Source organism: Papilio xuthus, unplaced genomic scaffold (genome assembly GCF_000836235.2).
Source record: "Papilio xuthus unplaced genomic scaffold, Pxut_1.1 DF826945.1, whole genome shotgun sequence".
NCBI lineage: Eukaryota > Metazoa > Arthropoda > Insecta > Lepidoptera > Papilionidae > Papilio > Papilio xuthus.
In genome coordinates this window covers 7,804,873-7,825,171 of record NW_013531704.1, presented here as the reverse complement: position 1 = coordinate 7,825,171, position 20,299 = coordinate 7,804,873, and the positions used below count along the sequence as shown (strand labels likewise).

The following is a 20,299-nucleotide window of genomic DNA, read 5'->3' as shown; positions in this document are numbered from 1 at the left end:
AATAGAAGCGATTGTCTTATCTATAAGTATCTCAAGTAGCAACCAATTTCATTTGAAATTAATTTACTTCAATACGCGAGATAAGGAATATTCTGTATGTCGCCTTACTAAAATTTATGTATACGTAAGATTTAAATTTATAATAATAATATATTTTGTTTATATCATAAGGTGGCATACGAGCGAGCGGTTACCTGAAATCGCTGAAATAGCGAAGTGACCGTTGCCCATAGATATACGCAATTGATTATATTAATTGCCTACCTTTAATATACGGAGGAAACGATGCACAGAAAGAAAACATTTTCATGCATCCTCTCATCCGGAAAGTCCACTTCCACTTCCCATCCTTTCCTTATGAGAAAAAGGGTGGAAAGGGAAAGGGGACTAAATTAGGCCTCCGGGACGCAAGTTTATAAAGAAAAGAAAGATTATATTGATTGTTTGTTTACATTGAATAGACTTTGAAACTACTGAACCGATTTGAAAAATTCTATTACTGTAATGAAGCTACACTATCCCCGGATAACATAGCCTCTATTTATTACTAGATTTCAGATCGTGTCAAATACTAATAGTAAATATTATGAATAATTATTTTCGATGAAATGGTTTAAATAAAACTATTATAAAATAAATAATATACTAACTGTCGCCCGCAACTCCGTCCGAACGGAAATAAAAATACACTTCATAAGTATCTGTTCTACATCTATGCCAAATTTCATACCATCTATCCATACAAATATTCGCTAATATTAGTAAAAATAAGATATTAACTTAATAAATTAAAAATATATGTATTATTTATTCATCGAATCGACTAGAAAACTAATCATTTACTATATAATAAGTATATTCTTAAGAACATAAATTACAGTTCAATATTAAACAATAAAAAAAAAAACACGAGCAACTTTAAATATAAAACTAATAACTCACCACGCATCACGGAATCAAATCACAGAATACTAACAAACGATTATTAAATTAAAAAAAAAACTATTCATAATAGATAAAAAAAAAATGTTATTACCAAACAACGTACGAAGGCAGAGACATTTCCCCATTCCTTACAAACTATGCCACAAACACTATTTAAAATATTTCGCAAAACACATTTCATAATAAACAATAGCAAACAACTAACTTCACTTGAATGCGTCTAATGCAGTCTTTCCCAAAGTGTGATAACGCCCCCTTGTGGGCGCTGCGAGTTTCAAGATGCGGGTTATAGTTAAAGTTTCGTTAAGAATTCTCCGTTAATATACATATATCATCATCATCAGCTCACTAGACGTGTCCCCACCGAGGGGCTCGGAGCCTATCCTAAGTTAAGGGTGACTAGGCCATAGTCAACCACGCTGGCCAAGTGCGGGTTGGTTATACATATATAGGTCACAATAATTAATTAATTTAATTTGAAGTTATAGTGGTTTTTAAATGTGAAAATATGGGGGCGCTAAAAAAATATTTATTCTCAAAGTGGGCAGTAGAAAAAATAAGTTTGGGAACCACTGATCTAATGTATAAAGTCATCGTCGATTCAATTATTATTCAATACGATTGTTTCCGAGGTAGGTGCGATAATTAGGTACAGCAAATTAAATCAACCTACTAATATAATAAATGCGAATGTTTGTATGTATGTTTGTTAGAAGGGTTGGTATGTATCTCGCTGAAATTTGGCATAGATGTAGATCACAGTCTAGAAGAACACATAGGCTACTAATTATGTTTTTTTTAACACCGCAGGGGGAGCCGCGATCGACAGCTAGTAAAATAATAAATGCGAATGTTTAGATGTATGTATGTTTGTTTGAAGGTATATCAAGAACGGCTTCATGGATTTTGCTGAAATTTGGGATAGATGTAGAACATAGTCTGGAAGAACACATAGGCTAATAATTAAGGTTTATTTTCGCACGAACGGAGGCGTGGGCAAGAGTTAGTAGAAGATAACTTAACAATGTATAGGAAATAAATTTTATAGCGACGGTCAGTTTCTTTAAGTATGAATATAATTCACCAGATTTTTTTAAGAAAAAGAAAAACGTAAAGTATCCGAGAAATGGATGTCTATAGTGTTTAGGACTTCCATTAGTCGCGTGATGCTCGAAGGAGGGGAAGGTGTCCCAAAAAAATCGCGAATCATCACCAGGTGTTGGACTAAAGTAAGAAGCTGAGACTTAAAAATGACTGAAATATACTATACTAAAATTATAAAGATTTGATTTGTACCCTTTATTTCTAGAACTAAAAAGTTATCAGCTTTGTGTCTGAAGACCATAGTTTTTGTAAGCATTTAATATGAAGGAAATCGGAACGATTGAGTTCAGTTATAAAATAACTCCTGACAATAATATTGCTGCAATGTGTTTCTTTGTAAGAATTGCTGTTTACAAAGAAAAAGGTGATGAAAAACTCTTTATTTTTTTGTTCTCAAAATACTTACTGCTGGGCACTACACTCCTAGGCACGGAGACGGTGAAGGGTCCCCAGCCCTTGATATTCCCTGCGGCGGCCCTGAAGAAGTACCGTCGGCCCCTGGTGAGCCCCGCCGCCAGCACTTTGGTGCCAGTCGTGGTGCCAGAAGCCGCCACCTCACGGAACCCGCACAGGTTAGAGAAGTCTGCTCGCGATGACCATTCCACTGAAAATGAATGAAACTATGAACTATAACTCGATTTATCGATAGCCACTAGAAAGGATCAGTTTTCTTGTATAACGACAACTAAAATTATGCACCAATATTAATTTTCGTACTCGGATATTCAGACTCCTTAATATAATTAAAAAATCTCTCTTATTCTAATTCATTTTTTCTATCTTAGCACTATGACGTCACAATTTGGCGAGTTTATGTACAACTACCTGCCACCCGTGACTTTATTAGCTTATGCGTCCTACCAGACTATCTTTATATATCTAATTCTTCTGTGAGTGTGTCACTGAACTTCTCTCAAACGACTGGACCGATTTTGATGAAATTTTTTGTGTGTGTTCAAGGGAATCTGGGAATGGTTTAGATTCACAATTTTGTCCACTGGACAATGTTTTTTTAATTAATTTTTAATTTATTAGTAGTTGTTGATTTTGGAATGTTTTACATTGAATCCGACAGACGGCGCTGCTATTGCAGTGTCAAATTTTTAATAATATTCAAATTAAAGACAGGACAACGTCTGTCGGGTCTGCTAGTGTTCTATATAGATGTCAAATCCCAGAGAGATTCATGCAGCCATCCATCCATCCATCCATCCATCTATAAATTACATTTACATGTTCGATATCCATCCATCTATAAATTACATTTATAATTACGATATTACTAAAGCATATTATAAGATAGACATTGTTTTTTAATATACCTTTGTACTTAGTTATAATAGCGTTGTCTCGTTGCGCAGAGTGTGAGAAGGTAACCGAGTGCTTGTGTTCCCTCAGCCTCACCGCGACCGCGTGCGAGCCGCACACCTCCAGCTCGGGCGCGCTGCCGCTCGGCACACGCGCTTCTTGCCAACCTAACATCAACCTTCTGCCAAACATATAGACTCATTACATCATCACCTCACTGCACATCACCACTGAGGGCTTCGGAGCATACCCTAACTTATGTGATTAGGCCATAGTCAACCACGCTGGCCCACTCGGGTTAACTTTACATATATCTTTGAAAGTGTTGGTACGATGTTCTCCGTTCACCGTAATCGTTAGATAAATGTACATATATGTAAATTGAACACAATGGTACATGGCGGGATTCGAACCCAAGACCTGCAGATTGCAAGTCAATTCCTAACTCCTGAACCAAATTCATTGGCATACGTCATTATTTCATGCGTTTGAAATACTATTAAAATGATGAGATTTTATCTAAAATGTCTTAAATATTCTATTTGCTTTACGAGCACGAGGTAAAAAGCAGATATGCGTCAATAATTGACGTTGCTAAGTAAACAGTTGGTCTCCATACTTTACATAAAAGTATGGAGATAACCAATTAAGCTTTAAATTGCCAGGGTACGAGTTCGTCAAGAAAACTTAACTAGTACAGGTACACATTATCACCACTAAGGAAGGCTTTATTGGGCACTTAACGTCTCTGCATGCGACAGTTATACTTACTTAAGTGTCCGCAACCTTCTCTCCCAGTGCTGCGCTTGTTTGTCTTTCTCCGAGCCGGTACCACCGGCGCAGCCTGTTGTACCCGCCTGACCCGCCGCTGAAGATCTTCAAATATACATACATACTTTAGAAAATGCATATATGGACTTAACACAATTATAACTGTGGGTTTCCACTGTCAAAATATTTTAGCTAGATGTCGCCCGCGACATCGTCCGCGCGGAATAAAAAAAACTTAATTAGTGGCCTATGTGTTTTTCTTAGCCATGATAAATTTCAGCGGGATCCAAGCATCCATCCAAACAATTTTATTGATAATATTAGTAAGATAATATTGTTAACTATCTAATTTTTTTATAAAAAAAACAGTGACAAAAATGTTATTCATACAAAGTTTTTGCTCACTGTTCTGTCCTCGTGTGAAACTAAATAGTGAACGCGTTTTATTAGTAAGCTATTTTATTACTCGCAAATTGTACAATAGCCTTATAAGTTTATGTTTACCTAGTACAGCTGTCCTCCCGACAATCTCGCTCCGGGTTGCATCCGCCGAAGTCGTGCAGTCGAGACTTGGCCTCGCTCGACAGCCGCCGCAAGTGTGCGCCCAGGGCATCCGGTGTTTTGACTGTAAAAAAAATATTGTATTGTTAATAACACAAGAAAATACTTAATATAAACGTACTGCAACCAAACAAAAATGAACATTTCTCTAAGCTAAGACGTACTTCAAATTATCCTACCTGTACAAAGCAATATTATCTCTCTAAAATTTTAAAAACAAAGGTGAACTTTAACTACGGAAAGTTTTTAGTATAAACAACGCCCTTTCTTCGTAATATCTATCACTTGCTGTCGCCCGTGGTTCCGTACGCGCGGTATTAATAAAATATAATTAGTAGCCAATGTGTTCTTCTAGACTATGTTCTATATGTATGCCAAATTTCATCGTTTCACCGTTATGAAGATACCTTCAAACAAAAATCCATCCATACATCTAAACATTCGCATTTGGATTTCAATGGATGGATTTAAGTATTACAATAGCTTGGAGGATCGTCCGTCACCGAGGGCGAGGCTAAACAAAAACAAATCACTGTCAAGTGTAACGAATGCGCTTCCTTTGATAAGTCAAGAGAAAAGAAAGCCTCTAGTATTCGCTATCTCTAAGTACTATTTATCAACACCCCGATTGACACGCGTCCCAGATTAGATTGCACAAGATTTCACGGACCATTATCGTTTTAAATACAAAGAAATGCGCCTCTATCATTGTTTTAAACCTAAATTAAGTTGGCTGAATTCATCAAGCAGACAACGTAATTTATATTGACCACAAGACGACCAATCGATTCGGAAAATTATTTTAATATCATACTAATATTATAAATGCGAATGTTTAGATGGATTCGATGAATGTTTATTTGAAGGTATCTCCAAGAACGGATGCATGTATCTTGTTGAAATTTGGCATAGATGTAGTACATAATCTGGAAGAACACATACGCTACTAATATTTTTTTTAATTCCGCGCGGACGGAGTCGCTGTCAACCATCAGTAGTTTCATAATTTTATCCTAACTCAAGGAAATAAAACGTTATAATTTACGATTGAATTAAAGTTTATTTCAATTTTTTTTACTACAAAAAAAAACATCCGCCTTTCTATATAAATTTCTAGACTTTTTTATTTTAATCCAGTTTTATGGTTGAATTATATAACAAAGATCCCATAACGACATAATATTTTACGAGTAGAGTTTAGAATAGCTATGTTATTTGAAAGAGTCCAGAAAGCGTCCGGAATATTCGATGTTGTTCAATTTTGTAAAAAGCTTTCATATCCGTAAAGAAATGTAGAAGTACGTGGAAAATATTTTTCTATTTCAATATTCATTTTATTCTAAATGGCAATACAGTAACGAACGACCGATAAATATTAGAAAAAAAAAACATTTTTTTGAGTGGAGCTATTTTTTTAAATCCTTAAAGATACTCTTTCATATTTTTTTATCTAGAAAAAATATTCTTCAAGAATCATCTTACTAATATTATAAATGCGAATGTTTGCATGGATGTTTGTTTGAAGGTATCCCCAGAACGGCTCAACGGATATCAATGAATTTGGCATACATATACACTCTGGAACGCATAGGCTACTAATTAAGTTTTTCTTTTATTCCGCGGGGACAGACTCACGGGGGACAGCTAGTATGAGATAAGTAGATCGATACTGATTCGATTTGAGATTAAAAAGATATGGTGAAATGGAATGTCGGGTGAAGGTTTAAAGGAAATCTTAATGTGACTTTTAAATTGGTATATCAATCTATCACGTTTTCCTATTTTAGATACTAAAGGTTAAACTTAACGACGATATTTAGGTGTTATTCTGAAAATGTTATATACATTCTTAGTTCTATATGAAAAAAAGTATATAATGCTTTCAATCCTTTTTATGTTAGTAATACGAGGAAAACGATAATATTTACAGGGATTACTGTTCAAATCTTAGTGTTATTTCTCGTGCTAAACACGAAGTATTACCTTAGTGGAAAAATACCTTAATAACGTGATAAAGACCGAGCATCATGTTATTAATCTTACTAATATTATAAATGCGAATGTTTGTATGGATGGATGTTTGTTTGTAGATATCTCCAGAACGGTTGCATATACCTCTATGAAATTTGGCGTAGATGTAGAACATATTCCGAATGAACACATAACCTACAAAATTTTTTTTTTAATTTCGCGCAGACGGAGTTGCGGGCGACAGCTAGTTAGATTATAAAAGTTCATACTAATACTAAGAACTTTTGTTTGTAATAATGATGCAAAAGAAAACGAGAGACGACAGCCTTAAGTGCTGATATAACCAATTTAAAGTAATCTTATCTTAACGCTTTAGTTATCAAATAAGTCTTCACGTGATTAAATAAATGAAACAATGTATATGTCACCGCTCGATTGTAAATTTCGACAATTTGTATGTTAATTAGACAGAATCAAAACGACAAAAAGTTCATATATGTATGAATAAACACTGCCCCTTCCCGCTCTCTTCTTCATTTAGAAATTATCTATTTCAAATTGTTAATTTCAATAATAGCCATAGAAAGATATTACGAAAAGAATAAAATGTGCATTTCGTTTAATAGTAATAGTTAATATAGTTAGATAATAATTTACCGAAGTTCACAATCGGTAGGCAACATAGTAAGTATAAAAACTGTCTAGTCATCAAGCAACGCCCGAATTATTCTGTTTACATTCCTTCCGAGTAACAGATAAAACGCCTCCGTCTACAGACGTATCTTTTTATTTGGATAAAGATCGAGCATCAAATTAGGTACTTAGGATTTACAGAGCGCTAGAAAACATTAAGAATTGGAAGAAACGCTGTTTTATAACACCAAAGCATACAACTTTGCTAAGTTTAAAATTAGCAGAACAGAGTTTTTGTAACATATAAAGGACTTAAACAAAGGTCTAATTAAATCAAAACAAAAATAACTTTATTAACCTTATCTTCTTTAACTGTAAGTATCCTGAAGTGCGTGCGGCTCGCTCAGTGGAAAATGGGTTAAATATGTCGTAAACAGCTCTAATAGTTTACTATGTAACATATCACTCAAATATCGCATGTCTCCGTGTTATTAAATTTTTATTTTACGATTTCGCAGAGAAAACATGTGTGGTACAATGCATGATTATCTATTTAATTGAATTGTTTCTTTTTTAAATGTTAAAATTGGCTATGGATTTGCGTGCAGATGAATCGATGTTTAAATATTTCGTATCAGAAATCAAAATAAATAAATCGTATGGACAATAAATTTATTCGTGACATAAATTCACGTGCATTTATGATTTGGTCAATATCTCTGTATGAAAAAATTGATTCGTACAGAACTTCGAATTAATTTTCCAAAAGACTGGTACGTTTTAAATACATTTTATAAATAAAAGAATATTACTTTTACTATAGAGAAACTGCGGCAGTCTAATCAAATTCATACATTGAGTTTTATTTCATACGAACAAACGAAGTTTGAAAGAGTCGATGCAAATTCACTTTTCAATATTTTACAATTTTAGAGCAGTTTGGTTAACCAGGGGTTACCACGAAATTTATCGATTTAAGCAACTGATTTGCGACGTATCCGAAAGACGGATATTTTTTTATAACAGACGGGGGCAAACGAGCAGCGGGAACACTGAGTTATTCAACGTTACCCATGGACATCAGCAATACCAGAGGAACCGCAGATGCGTTGCCTGCCGGCTTTTAAGATGGTGATACGTTCGCTTCTTGAACGACCCTGAGTCATAAACGTAAAGTCTCCGTGGTGTCTAGAATTTCTCACCGTGGAAACGTGCTTTAATAAACATAGACAAGAAATGTACTTATCTGTATTACATTCTAGGGCAAACCTGTCCAAATATTTACTACACCTTTAAACATTAAAAAGTTTTAAAGCCCTGACGAATATCTTTCCGTTTTTTTTGCGGACAGTATAAGTGTAAGGGCGAGGTTACATTCGTGACACGCGATGCTTTTAAATACTTTTAGTGAGACACAATACGAAGCAGCGGGGGGCATAATGGACCTCGCATATTAACACACTTCGATAAGGCCGCTGTTTTTTATGATAGGCTATTGTACAAGTCTGTGATAACCACGAAATATTTTTCTTTTATATAATACTTTTATTATGAACACTACACTAGATTTTAGATTTTTTTAACTAGAAATAATGCTGTGCTTAAGGTACAAATTCTATCAGAGAAATTTAGATTTGGAAAGATACAAAATAAAATAAAAGTACCGAAACGAATACAAACTTACTAATATAAATGCGCATGTTTGAATGGATGGATGTTTGATATGTGTATCTTCAGAACGGCTGGACGGATCTCGATGAAATATGGACTACATATAGATCATAGTCTGGAAGAAAACATAGGCTTACTAATGTGTTTTTTTTAATTCCGCACGCTCAGAGTCGCTGTCGAAAGCTAGTAAAAGAATAAAGTTTTGCTTCCAAACAGTTTTCATAAACTAAAGTGGTCTTATTGTCTGTTTGTTCATTAGTATAGATTAAGATACGATAAAACGTTGTTTATGGTAAGGTATTCCCCTACATCCATCATAGATAAAGACCCATTTCTGTCATTATATTGATGGATCAATTTTAAAGTGAAAACCCTTATAATGTAACGTTTGAGAAGATATCAATACGATTGCTTGTTGTAAATGTAACTTTCGGAACCAGAAAATTTTCTAATAACATTGATAATCGATATTAAGGTGAACAAACTATTGATACCTGTAACGTATCACAAAATAGATTTAATCTGTTTTGCAGCTGTAGGTATTATAAGGTTCAAATAATTATAGCGACTTGTTTGATAAAGCATGACTGCGGATGGATGAAAACAATCCTGAAAATAGTGTCGAGCAAAATTACAAGCCACTATAAAGTTTGAATGGTACTATACCTAGTTACTAGTATTCGTATTTATATTTTATACTCACACTGGGATCCCTCTTTGGCACCAAACTCCATGAGCATTCTTGCGAGTTGTCTATTGTTGGCCAACACCGCCACGTCCAATGGTGATAGACCGTCTGGGTTAAGACTGGAAACCAAAACACTTATATTATGGATAGAAATATTACTTCTTACTAATATTATAAATGCGAAAGTTAAGACGGATGGATGGTTGTTAGAAGTTATCTCCAGAATGACTGAACGGAACGCAATGAAATTTAGCACAGACGTAGAACATAGTCTGGAAGAACACATACGCTAATTAAGTTTTTTTTTATTCCGCCCCAACGAAGTCACAGGACAGCTGGTATCCACAAATTTTTTTTTGGCTAGTTTATGAATTTGGGAGTGCTTGTCTTTTGGCATCCGTAATTGCTCGCCGGTATTTAATACTATGATGAATATTAAAAAAAAAACATAATTTTTATCTGATTGTAAAAGAGGATATGCGTAAGATGGTGGTGAATTCAGATATAATAGCTGATAGAGATGTACGGAGGAGTACATACCGACCTTCCGTAGGGATAAGGGCAGGTTGATAATGATAATTCTTATCAATTCATTCTAATGTTATTAACACATCTGATAGTTATATGGTCATTTATATAGGTATGTAGTATAAAGTAATTTATATAATAAACAATGTATGTTATTATGTATAATTATGTAATGAGGTTTACCTGTTGACGTCCACATCTGTGGACTCGAGGATATTGCGAGCCTTGTCCAGGTAGCCATGTTCAACTGCAGCAAACAATGCTGAAACAAATGCAAATTCATAAAACTTGCTGTTCTATGTATCTTTTTTATTATTTTTAATCTATTTCCTTTAACTTTAACATATCTCACGATCGCAGTAACAATTGAGAAACTTGATTAAGATGGTGATTATTATAGTACATTTTTACCACGACCACAAAGTCAGCCGTGAAGTGTAAGCAATTCCGTGTTTCGTCTGATGAGTGTGCATCCCGGAGGCCTAATTTAGTCCTCTTTCCCTTCCCCCCTTTTTCTAATAAGGAAAGGATGGGAAGTGGAATTTTCGGTTGAGAGGATGCATGGAAAGGGAAAATATTTTCTTTCTGTGCATCATCTCCTCCGTGGATTAAAGGTAGGTAACGCATATGCAATTGCGTATGTTCGCTATTTCAGCGATTTCAGTTGGCCGCTCGCTCGGGCACAGTTGTAGAACACACTTTGGAAGAATACATAGGCTACTTATATTTTATTTTATAATAATTCTGCATGGGCGGAGTCGCAGGCGACAGCTAGTCTTCATATTTCAGGTGTACTGTTTTCAATTATGTCATATTGTCGTAAAATAAGAGAAATGATCGATGACAAATCTTGTCTCAGTAGGTTATCAAGGGATTAAGTAACCGTGACAAATTTGAAGAAAGGTTCGTATTTTGTTTTTTATCTTGCAGTGTCAATGCTCAGCCCTGATTCTGTCAGTGTTGATTTCCACTGAAGAAATATTCGCATGCTCGTATGCTCTCTCGCTCTATAGCGTCGGTGGCTCAGCGGTTAAGCATTTGACTTGCAATTTGCAGATCCTGGGTTCGAATCCCGTCATGTACCAATGTGTTTTCCGATTAACATATGTACATTTATCCGACGTTCTTACGGTGAAGGAAAACATTGTGATGCAACCTGCACATATCTGAGAAGAAATTCAAAGATGTGTGTAGTCAACCCGCATTAGGCCAGCGTGGTTGACTATGGCCTAATCACGCTTAACTTAGGCAGGCCCCGAGCCCCTTGGTGGAAACGTTCGGCGTAGTGAGCTGATGACGATGATGCTCTCGTGTCGCACGTATGAACATTTATTTCTTAAATATTTTATAACGTCTAAAGTCTATGTTACTCAGTGATGATGTAGTCTTGTAATATCAAATTCATTTTTGAAAATAAATTTATAGTTTAGTAGTTTTAGAGTTTATTTATAGTATATAAATGTGTTGAAATACAATGTTTCCTTTCCTTGTTATAATATTATTTTATAGTCATTTGCGTAGTTGAATTAAGGAAAATTGCGGTTAAAATAATGATCATTAGATTTAATTACTAAATTTCGACATCAAAATATTTAATTTGTCAAACATTTCAGCCTCTGCGTTTTTACAAAATTATATGAAAACCAAAATATAAAAATTCTAAAACGGAAAAGAAACAAAGAATTAAAAGAAAAAAAAACAAAATACCCTGCAAATGTATGTTAACTTGTGCGAGCTTGTTTTGGTGCGCGCGCGCATCCCTTTGCTGTCGCCGCGCCGCCTTGTCGAGCGTGGCGGGGAGCGGGGCGCAGGCGCTTAGCGACGGCAGCTCCCCCGCGCACCCCTCCAGCAGCCCGCCGTACTGCAGCTCTAGAGGACAAGGCATCAAAAAAAAAAATAAAGAAAAAAACAACAAAAAAAATCAAAACATATAAAATTAAAATATAGAAAGAATATTATAAATACTAAAAAAAAAATAATTAGGCATCTGTTGAAAAGAAATCGTTAAATCTACGAAATATCTGAAAAATATTTGTTAACTAACAATAGTGAGAAAAATCTTAGTGTTTTTATTCGAAAAAAAAACAATTCTCGTTACGACTCTTGGATACGCAGATGAAAATATTTTTACAATTTTTATTGTAAAAATATATAACTGACAAAATCCTGTGACATTTTCCTTTAACTATTAGCACGGGTGTTTAATTTAATGAAACTGGGAACAGGGGCTGTAAGAAGAGCTTACGAAGGATCTCAACGTAATTGACAAAATTGCCCTCCTCCATCAAATTAAATTAGTCTTAACACGTAGTTATAAAATCTTGTAGGCAAAACTATAATATTAGAATTAATTTTAATGTTGGAAGATAAATATATTGATATTATTAAAACGTTCATAACAATTGTATACTAGGTTTAAAAGATGCCAAAAAACATCTATACATATTTTGTATTTAGCATAAATTTAAGTTGTAAGTCTCCAATTTTAATTAAACCTCCTATAAATAATATAAATCTTATTAATGACCTTTTCTATTACATTTTTAGCTCTATGGTTTTACCAAAGCAATGGACCTTCAACGCACCAGTTTTGAATTGTCAAAAATGACGACAAGGTTCGATCCTAACCTCGAATATCAATAGCCTTATTTGGCAGCAGTCACATTACGATTAGGCTTGCAGTCAAAGCAAGGTGAACTGTCCACACTAAGGAATACATATAAGATTTATGCACGTGTCGGAAACATATATTATAAATAAGTTGTGATAATGATTGCTACATCTATAAACAGTCAAGTCTCTTAATGTTGAATTAATCAATATTTATCTGTGTTAAGTTTTAACATGGTAACTTTGAAATTACCTATGGTATTGGGAACTTTTTTTTGACAATATAACTTTAAAAAAAGGAAAGGTTACAAGGCTTCATCGTTAAACTTACACAACGATGTAGGACGTATAACCTAAATATGAAAGCGCCTACTATTTTAGTATTTGTATGCTAAGACACAGTAGCAAGCGATGAGAAACTTGAAGTTACACACGTCTGACTTAAAGATATAGTCACCCATTCCCTCTATAAATATCGTTTATTAATCCATGAATAAAACACATCCGTTGTCAAGCTATCATTTTCCAGTAAACTGTGTAGGTGAAAGGTTTCCATTGTTCGGTACGGCACGATATTGTTTCCAGGACTCGTGACTGCGTGAGTTTACATCGCGTGGCTCATCGTTACTTAACGCACGTACTTACGGCAAAAACACTGAAAGCAATAGTGATGTGCTTGTATCGCCTGACACACGCGGCGGAAGTCGAGAGGCGAACGAGGCCGCGCGGAACACGGCTCAACCTAAATTGGTCATCTAGTCCGACTACTATCGGAAGTTACCACCATAACTCACTGCTTACTTGGAACTTCGAATGATCACGGCTGGGAAATAGAAACTTAGACGGTTTTCTGACGTTTGTAATTTTAATCTGTATTATGACACACACGGAAACAACTGGGAGTTAAGGATTAAAAAAAATAATTAAAATCATACTGGCTGCTTAGAATACACAAAAAATTTAAAAAGTTTAAATTTGGAACTGACCGCAAGTAAAGAAATCGACCATGTCACTCCATTGCAGTATCATTGTTGCAACTGAGGAGGTCGCACGGTTTCGGAGCTCTCCGCGCCATTGTATGTGCCTATCTCAATCTGTGTCGTCATCGTTTAACATCTCGCTCTTTGGGAAAGTGGAGGTGTCTAACTGGAGTGCAAGTTCATTGTTTTTTTATACCGAGATAGCATTGTCTGAAATCTTTGACGAAGTCGAATACTGACAGGTATCGACAAACAAAACAAGAACCACGATGATCTGTTACGATTGACATTGTTATTGTTTTCAATTCAGATTACTCATTGAGTTAGTATTTACGAGATACTTTAGTTAAAGATAAATAATCATTTCGTAAACAGAATTATCCCTTAGACACGCAGACTCAGCGGGTCTAGATAAATTGACAGTCAAAAACGTTGAGCCATTGTAGATAAAAAGGAAACACTAACAACGAAAGGACGCTTAATAAGGGAGAAGGGAACGTCAAATAACTGACAAGGAGTGCTTAGGTTTTTAGATTAAACACCCTGTAAATTCGAGCGCCGGTGGCTCAGTGGTCAAGCACTTGACTTGCAATCTGCAGGTCCTGGGTTCGAATCCCGCCATGTACCAATGTGTTTTTCGATTTTACGAATTACATATGTACATTTATCCGACGTTCTTACGGTGAAGGAAAACATCGTGATGCAACCTGCACATATCTGAGAAGTAATTCAAAGATATGTGTGAAGTCAACCAACCCGCACTTGGCCAGCGTGGTTGACTATGGCCTAATCACCCTTAACTTAGGGTAGGCTCCGAGCTCCTCGGTGGGGACGTATAGTGAGCTGATGATGATGACCCTGTAAATTATTCTAAACGAAAATTGTAAAGCTCTCCCCACACCGGCGATTGTTTACGCAGTTATATAAGATCGTGTGACACTACCTTTGTTTGTAGTTAGTCAACAAAAATGACAAATATGCTAAATAATTATAATAAACAATAATGAGAATATAATACAAAGATTCGTATCTTAATTGTGTCAAGTTGCGGTAATCAAAATTGTTGAAATATTATAATTATTAGTCGTCGAGTCGAGTTAAAATTACTTTTAGTAGAGGTCATAAAATACCTCACAGATACGTAGGATTGAGAAGATATTTTCTGTTTTAAAGTTACTGTATTTCTGAAATATTATGTGTACCATGGTAATCTTATAAAAGTTAATTGACTTGGGATTTCAAACTACATATTTCTAGAAAATCACTATATCTAATTTAAAATGAAACGCAAGCTTTAAAAATAACTGTATTATTTGCAATTTGAGTTTTTATTGATGTTATATTATAAAATTTACTTTCTTATACAGAGTTATTCACAATAACTATTCCATGAAAAGTCAAAATGTCGCTAGCGTAGATATTGACATGTTTGGGTGGAATTATTCATCCTTTCAAACAATACACATAACTCGGTCTTTAGCAAAGATAATTACGATTAAGGTGACATAGTACATAATATTTCTAATGTAGTCATGGTACATATGTACTTTGTGTTTATTTTCACGGAATGTTAATTCATATTTATATATTACATACTTTAGAATTTAGATATCATCAGCCATTTCACGAATTAATCTGCTTCACTTTATCATTTCATGCTTTGTCAACATTTGAACATAGTGATGAATTATCATTTGATATTTATTATTCATTGTTTAAATATTTTTGGGTTTTTAATGCATACGTAGACATTTTTTTAGTTCTATGTTCCATTTAGTACTGTAGCCTGAATGCTTAACCGTGGGTTTCCGAGACCATAATATCCATTTAAAACATATTGTTACCTCCGTTTCATATAGAGATATTTATTACAGAAATCAACGGTAGACCGACTTCGAATGGATTATTCGATTCAATTTATTACATTTTTAATATGTTTAATTTTGTGTCGTGCAAAAAACTATACATGGTTTACGAGTGTGCGTTTGTCGCATGGGTTTTGTCATAAATTTTACTCTTTTGTTCGTATCATTCCCACGAGCAGACGGTGAAATGTTCGCATTTCTACACTCTACCACAATACGATTGTTCTCTATTTCTTACAGCACCAGAGGATTGATGTAAGAGCGATATAACTTGATACAACTTACGCATTGTTTTAATAGATTTATAACATCCCAGCGGATTAAAAAGTAATCTTACTTCTTACTAATATTACAAATGCTTAGATGGATGTTTGTCTGAAAGTATCTCTAGAACGCGTGCATGGATCTCGCTGAAATTTGGCATAGATGTAGAACATAGCCTGGAAGATCACATAGGCTACTTCTTAAGTTTGTTTTTAATTCCTCGCGGACAGAGTCGCGAGAGACAGCTTAATATAATTATAATAAATTAATTTAAAGACAAGATGTGTCTATAAAAATTAATAATCCACAATCGCGATGCCCTGATTTTATGTTAAAATAATGCATAGTTAAACGTAATTACGACAGACAACTAAAGGAATTTTAATCATCATCTAGTTTCACAAAGGTAAGTGTTAAACAAAGTCGAATAGTAACACTAAACTTTCGACATCCTGTTATGTCGCATTCAATGGCGCGTGTATAATTTGTGAGCCACTTAAATGCTTGCGAAGTTATTATTTCAGCATATACTAAAGAGTATGTACGTAAAGTAGTTAACTACCACGGATAATATTATAATACTCATTTAATATTAATTATAATGACGTCATCAAAATAGTAAAAGGGCGATAGTGAATATTCTAAATTTAAAAACTTAAAGACATAACTATCATTATATAAAATCATACGTAAAAGAAGGAAGAGGAGAGGAATGCACAATGAAATGAAACAAAACATCATGTAAATAACAAGAAGCATGCGAGAAAGACGTCACAATTGTAGTCAAAAAGCTGAAAAGGAAATCAGCGATAAGAAAAATGGTCTAAAAAATCTGTCATGCATACATGAAAACAAGGAAAGGAAAATAGACAGACCATGTATTTAATGGGTCGACGGGATAAAAACCGCAGCGGATTGTGAATGGACCAGCACAGAAAGCGACAGAATGCTATGGTCCAAAATGGAGGAGGCATTTGTCAACTTGACAGACGAACCATTATTGTTTACATACCTTTATACTATGTTGTCTGAATAAAAGCTTAAGTTAAATTGGTAATTAAAATAAAATTAATTTAACCCAGTACTTATTAAATTACACCCCTTCCTCGTCATATATGTTTTACTTCACAATCTTGTTTTTGCACTTTGCTAAATACAGACAATACTGTAAATTCAATGCTATTCAAGCAATTGGTTACTTAACATCAGGTAAGCTGGTTTTTACGTCGATAAAGAAACAATTGTATTATAAATAAATATGAAAATTCACCAAATATGTCTCACCGAGGATTTGCGAGACATAAGTTTCGGGTAACGAGCTTTTTTGTCATTTAAAATCATCAAGGTAAATTACGTAAAAAAACATCATGAAGCAGATTTAAACATAAAATGGCGTTAATTTTGTTCGCCTGATGGATGTTATCTGTCCCATTACCCTTCTTTTATATAAACGGCTTGACCGATTTTGAAAAGTAAGATTTGATTCGAATTATTTCCCAATGTGTAAGTATACGTAAGTTCCTATCGCCTTTCTCACCCAAACTCTTTGTAAAAACCGAGATAACAATATGTTTTTGTGTATCTACATATTTTTGGCAGTGAAAACTCAAGGTATTAATCCTTTCACTTGTGTACAGCGTGGAGGCGAATGACATCCACTTCATCATCATGACATCGACTAGGAATGAATTAGTGCGGATTACACACGCGACATGCGTGCGCAAGGAAATGACGATTTTACACTAAACTACACATAAAACAAATGTGTTGCCGTACTCAGAGTTAGTAATCGGTTACGTATACAAACCCTTAGTGTACATTTTTATGGTAAAATGACGCTAAGGTGGAGTTACGACTCGGTGTACGACTAAATTATTAAAAAATAAATAAAATAGTTCAATCAGAAATTTTTATTTGTTATTTTCTCCTGTATTTTACCGATTGATATCATTGGATGACAAAAGTTTACATTACATGAGTTTCTTTGTCTAATCTTAGCTTATATATTTCTGAAATTAATAGCGCAGGCATAATCACGTGTAGAATTTCGATATTACAAAAATTTAATTGACTTTTCAAACATCCAAATAAACTGGGACCTCACGTAATAAGAGTCATAATACAACAGAAGGTAAGTGGATTCGTATAATAATTAAGGTGTAGGATGCTTGGGCGTAGACACCGTTGTTCTTAGAAAACAATACTTGGATGTAATTATAAACCAGTTCAGCAATCGCCAATGTTTTATATTCCAAGGGACTATATGTCAAGAATAGTTGAACCGTTCATTCGAATTGAAGGATACTGAATTAGAATTTTTGGAAAAATATAATGTGATCTCTATCGTTTTCTTTTAATAAATTGAGACAACAATATGTAACAAAGGGTCTTTTGTGGCTTCTTTTAAATCCATACATCATCAAGGATTCGCTCGTTACATATTATTATATTATTATTCTACTTTTAGACATTGTCGCTTGACTTTGTTAATCCATCCTCTATTTATCCTTATTGAACCTTAACCTAACAGTTAAATTTAATATTAATAACGTACGTACCGTAACTGCAATTAATAAGAGATTAAATGTAATATGTTTTTGATTGTGTAGTAAATAATATTTTTTGTCGATACAGATTTGAGTCTGAGTTTAACTTTAGAATTTTTTTATTTCTTATCTAACTTGTTATCTATACAGCAGAGTATCTGTTGCATAGAGATATTTTAATATTTCAATTGTAAAATTCGTCATATACCAAAGCTTAATTAACATGCAATAACTGTTATTTTTTATGAGCTTAATGTAAATACGTACTGAGATAAGATGGCGAGTGAGGCGTTAGGGCGAGCTTCCTTTCCTTAGGTGGCGTGCTGTACACGAACGCGTGGTTGACGCAGCCGTGACTCTGAGTTACGCTTAGTTCACTCTCAGAGCCTCTCCTCGTACGTTGCGGTACACTCGTTTCCGTTATCGACTTCGCAGACTCAGATTTACCAACGATCTTCAATTTCTTCTTCGCTTTATCCTTAATCGGAGAATGTATGTGCAGTATCGCTGCGGCTTTCGGCGGCACCTTCTGCGGCGGCAACAGTTCTTTTGCCGACACACTCTTTTGCTTTTTGTTTAAAAATATATCAGTAAATTTCGCCTTCTCCACTTTCCTGTGCTGCTGCGGCTTCAGCGTGAGATCTATGTTGCCGCTCTTTCGCCTCTGCTTGGCCACTTCCGGCTTCCGTTTCGCCATTATCGGCGTCTTCGATCTGTATGTTCCCTCGAGACCTGTGTACGCGATGCTGTTGTCGGCGTCACACCAAATATGCTTCGAGAACACAATGTCTCGCTTGCTTTCAATGTCTTCCGATTGTTCGCCGTCCTTAGCGGACCGCCAACGATTGCCTATCAATCGTAAGGAAGCGCGGACGGATCGGGTCCTTCGCAGGCCTCCTTGTTCTCTCTTGAACTTGTCGAGGAGCATCTCCATAGCCCTGCGAGGGGGGAAGCGCGCGGGGCCGTGTGCATGGCACGTCACTGTCGACTACGCGCACGCTATTCACTACAACTATAGTTACGTGAGTCGATGTTTCCGACGTTCACTCGAAGCGGCGTCGGTCGGTCGAATGCTGCCTGTAGTTTACAACAATTCGACAACTATCAGCTATGCACCCAGCGAGGCCCGACAACTGTGTCCCGTGCTGCGACCGCGGTCCTTAGGTCGACTGCTCCCATTCGCACAATCTTGAGATTTGATAAGATACGTAGGTAAAGTCTGATACGTGTGTTTAAAGATCGTACATGTCACCGACTCTGTGATTTGTATCATGACGTAGAACAATGATAAACGTAAAGGAGATATTTTGAATAGTAAAATTCGTGTACTGGCTTTGCTTATAGTGTACTGAGTTCCGTTTTGCAATCACATGGACAATGTTGGGTTGTGATTTACAACACCAATTACTGTTTACGCGCGGCTGTCTCTGTAGGCAGCTTTGATCAAGCTTGCCTCGATCATTATAGGCGTAGTTTAATTATACACGGCTTAAGTGTTTTAAGGTAGGTCAACGTGAATTGTTTAAGAGCGTATTGCGTGTGCGACGATGTATTCAATGTGCAAAATGTTCACACAATGCGATATTCTACGTAACGGTTACCGTATATTAAATGTTATAATTTTTCGTTACTTGCAAAATATACGGACGAAGATGTATTTAAATGAAATAATTAACCTACTTTGTGAGAATTTTTATCGTCACAAATATACGCAATGTATAAATGACGCGGGAAATAGCCTAATTAAGCATTTCATGGAATAGTAAAGGAAAATTATATGGAACAAATATTAGGAATTATTTCAAGCAATTAAAAAATGTAGATAACAAAGAGTTATTACGTTAACTCGCGTTA

The 20,299-nt window shown here is 35.2% G+C and overlaps 1 protein-coding gene across 1 annotated transcript in view; it reads right to left on the bottom strand.

Moving 5' to 3' along the window:
* The window catches only part of wake (ankyrin repeat and fibronectin type III domain containing protein wide awake), a 97,736-nt gene that overhangs the window by 5,797 nt on the left and 71,640 nt on the right, over positions 1-20,299 (bottom strand). Inside the window, exons 6-12 of the mRNA XM_013316455.1 lie at positions 11,888-12,049; positions 10,364-10,442; positions 9,668-9,771; positions 4,633-4,753; positions 4,129-4,233; positions 3,372-3,538; positions 2,452-2,653 (exon numbers count right to left, since the gene is read on the bottom strand). Of these exons, the coding sequence (XP_013171909.1) occupies positions 2,452-2,653; positions 3,372-3,538; positions 4,129-4,233; positions 4,633-4,753; positions 9,668-9,771; positions 10,364-10,442; positions 11,888-12,049 (940 nt within the window). The remainder of the gene's footprint in view (positions 1-2,451; positions 2,654-3,371; positions 3,539-4,128; positions 4,234-4,632; positions 4,754-9,667; positions 9,772-10,363; positions 10,443-11,887; positions 12,050-20,299) is intronic.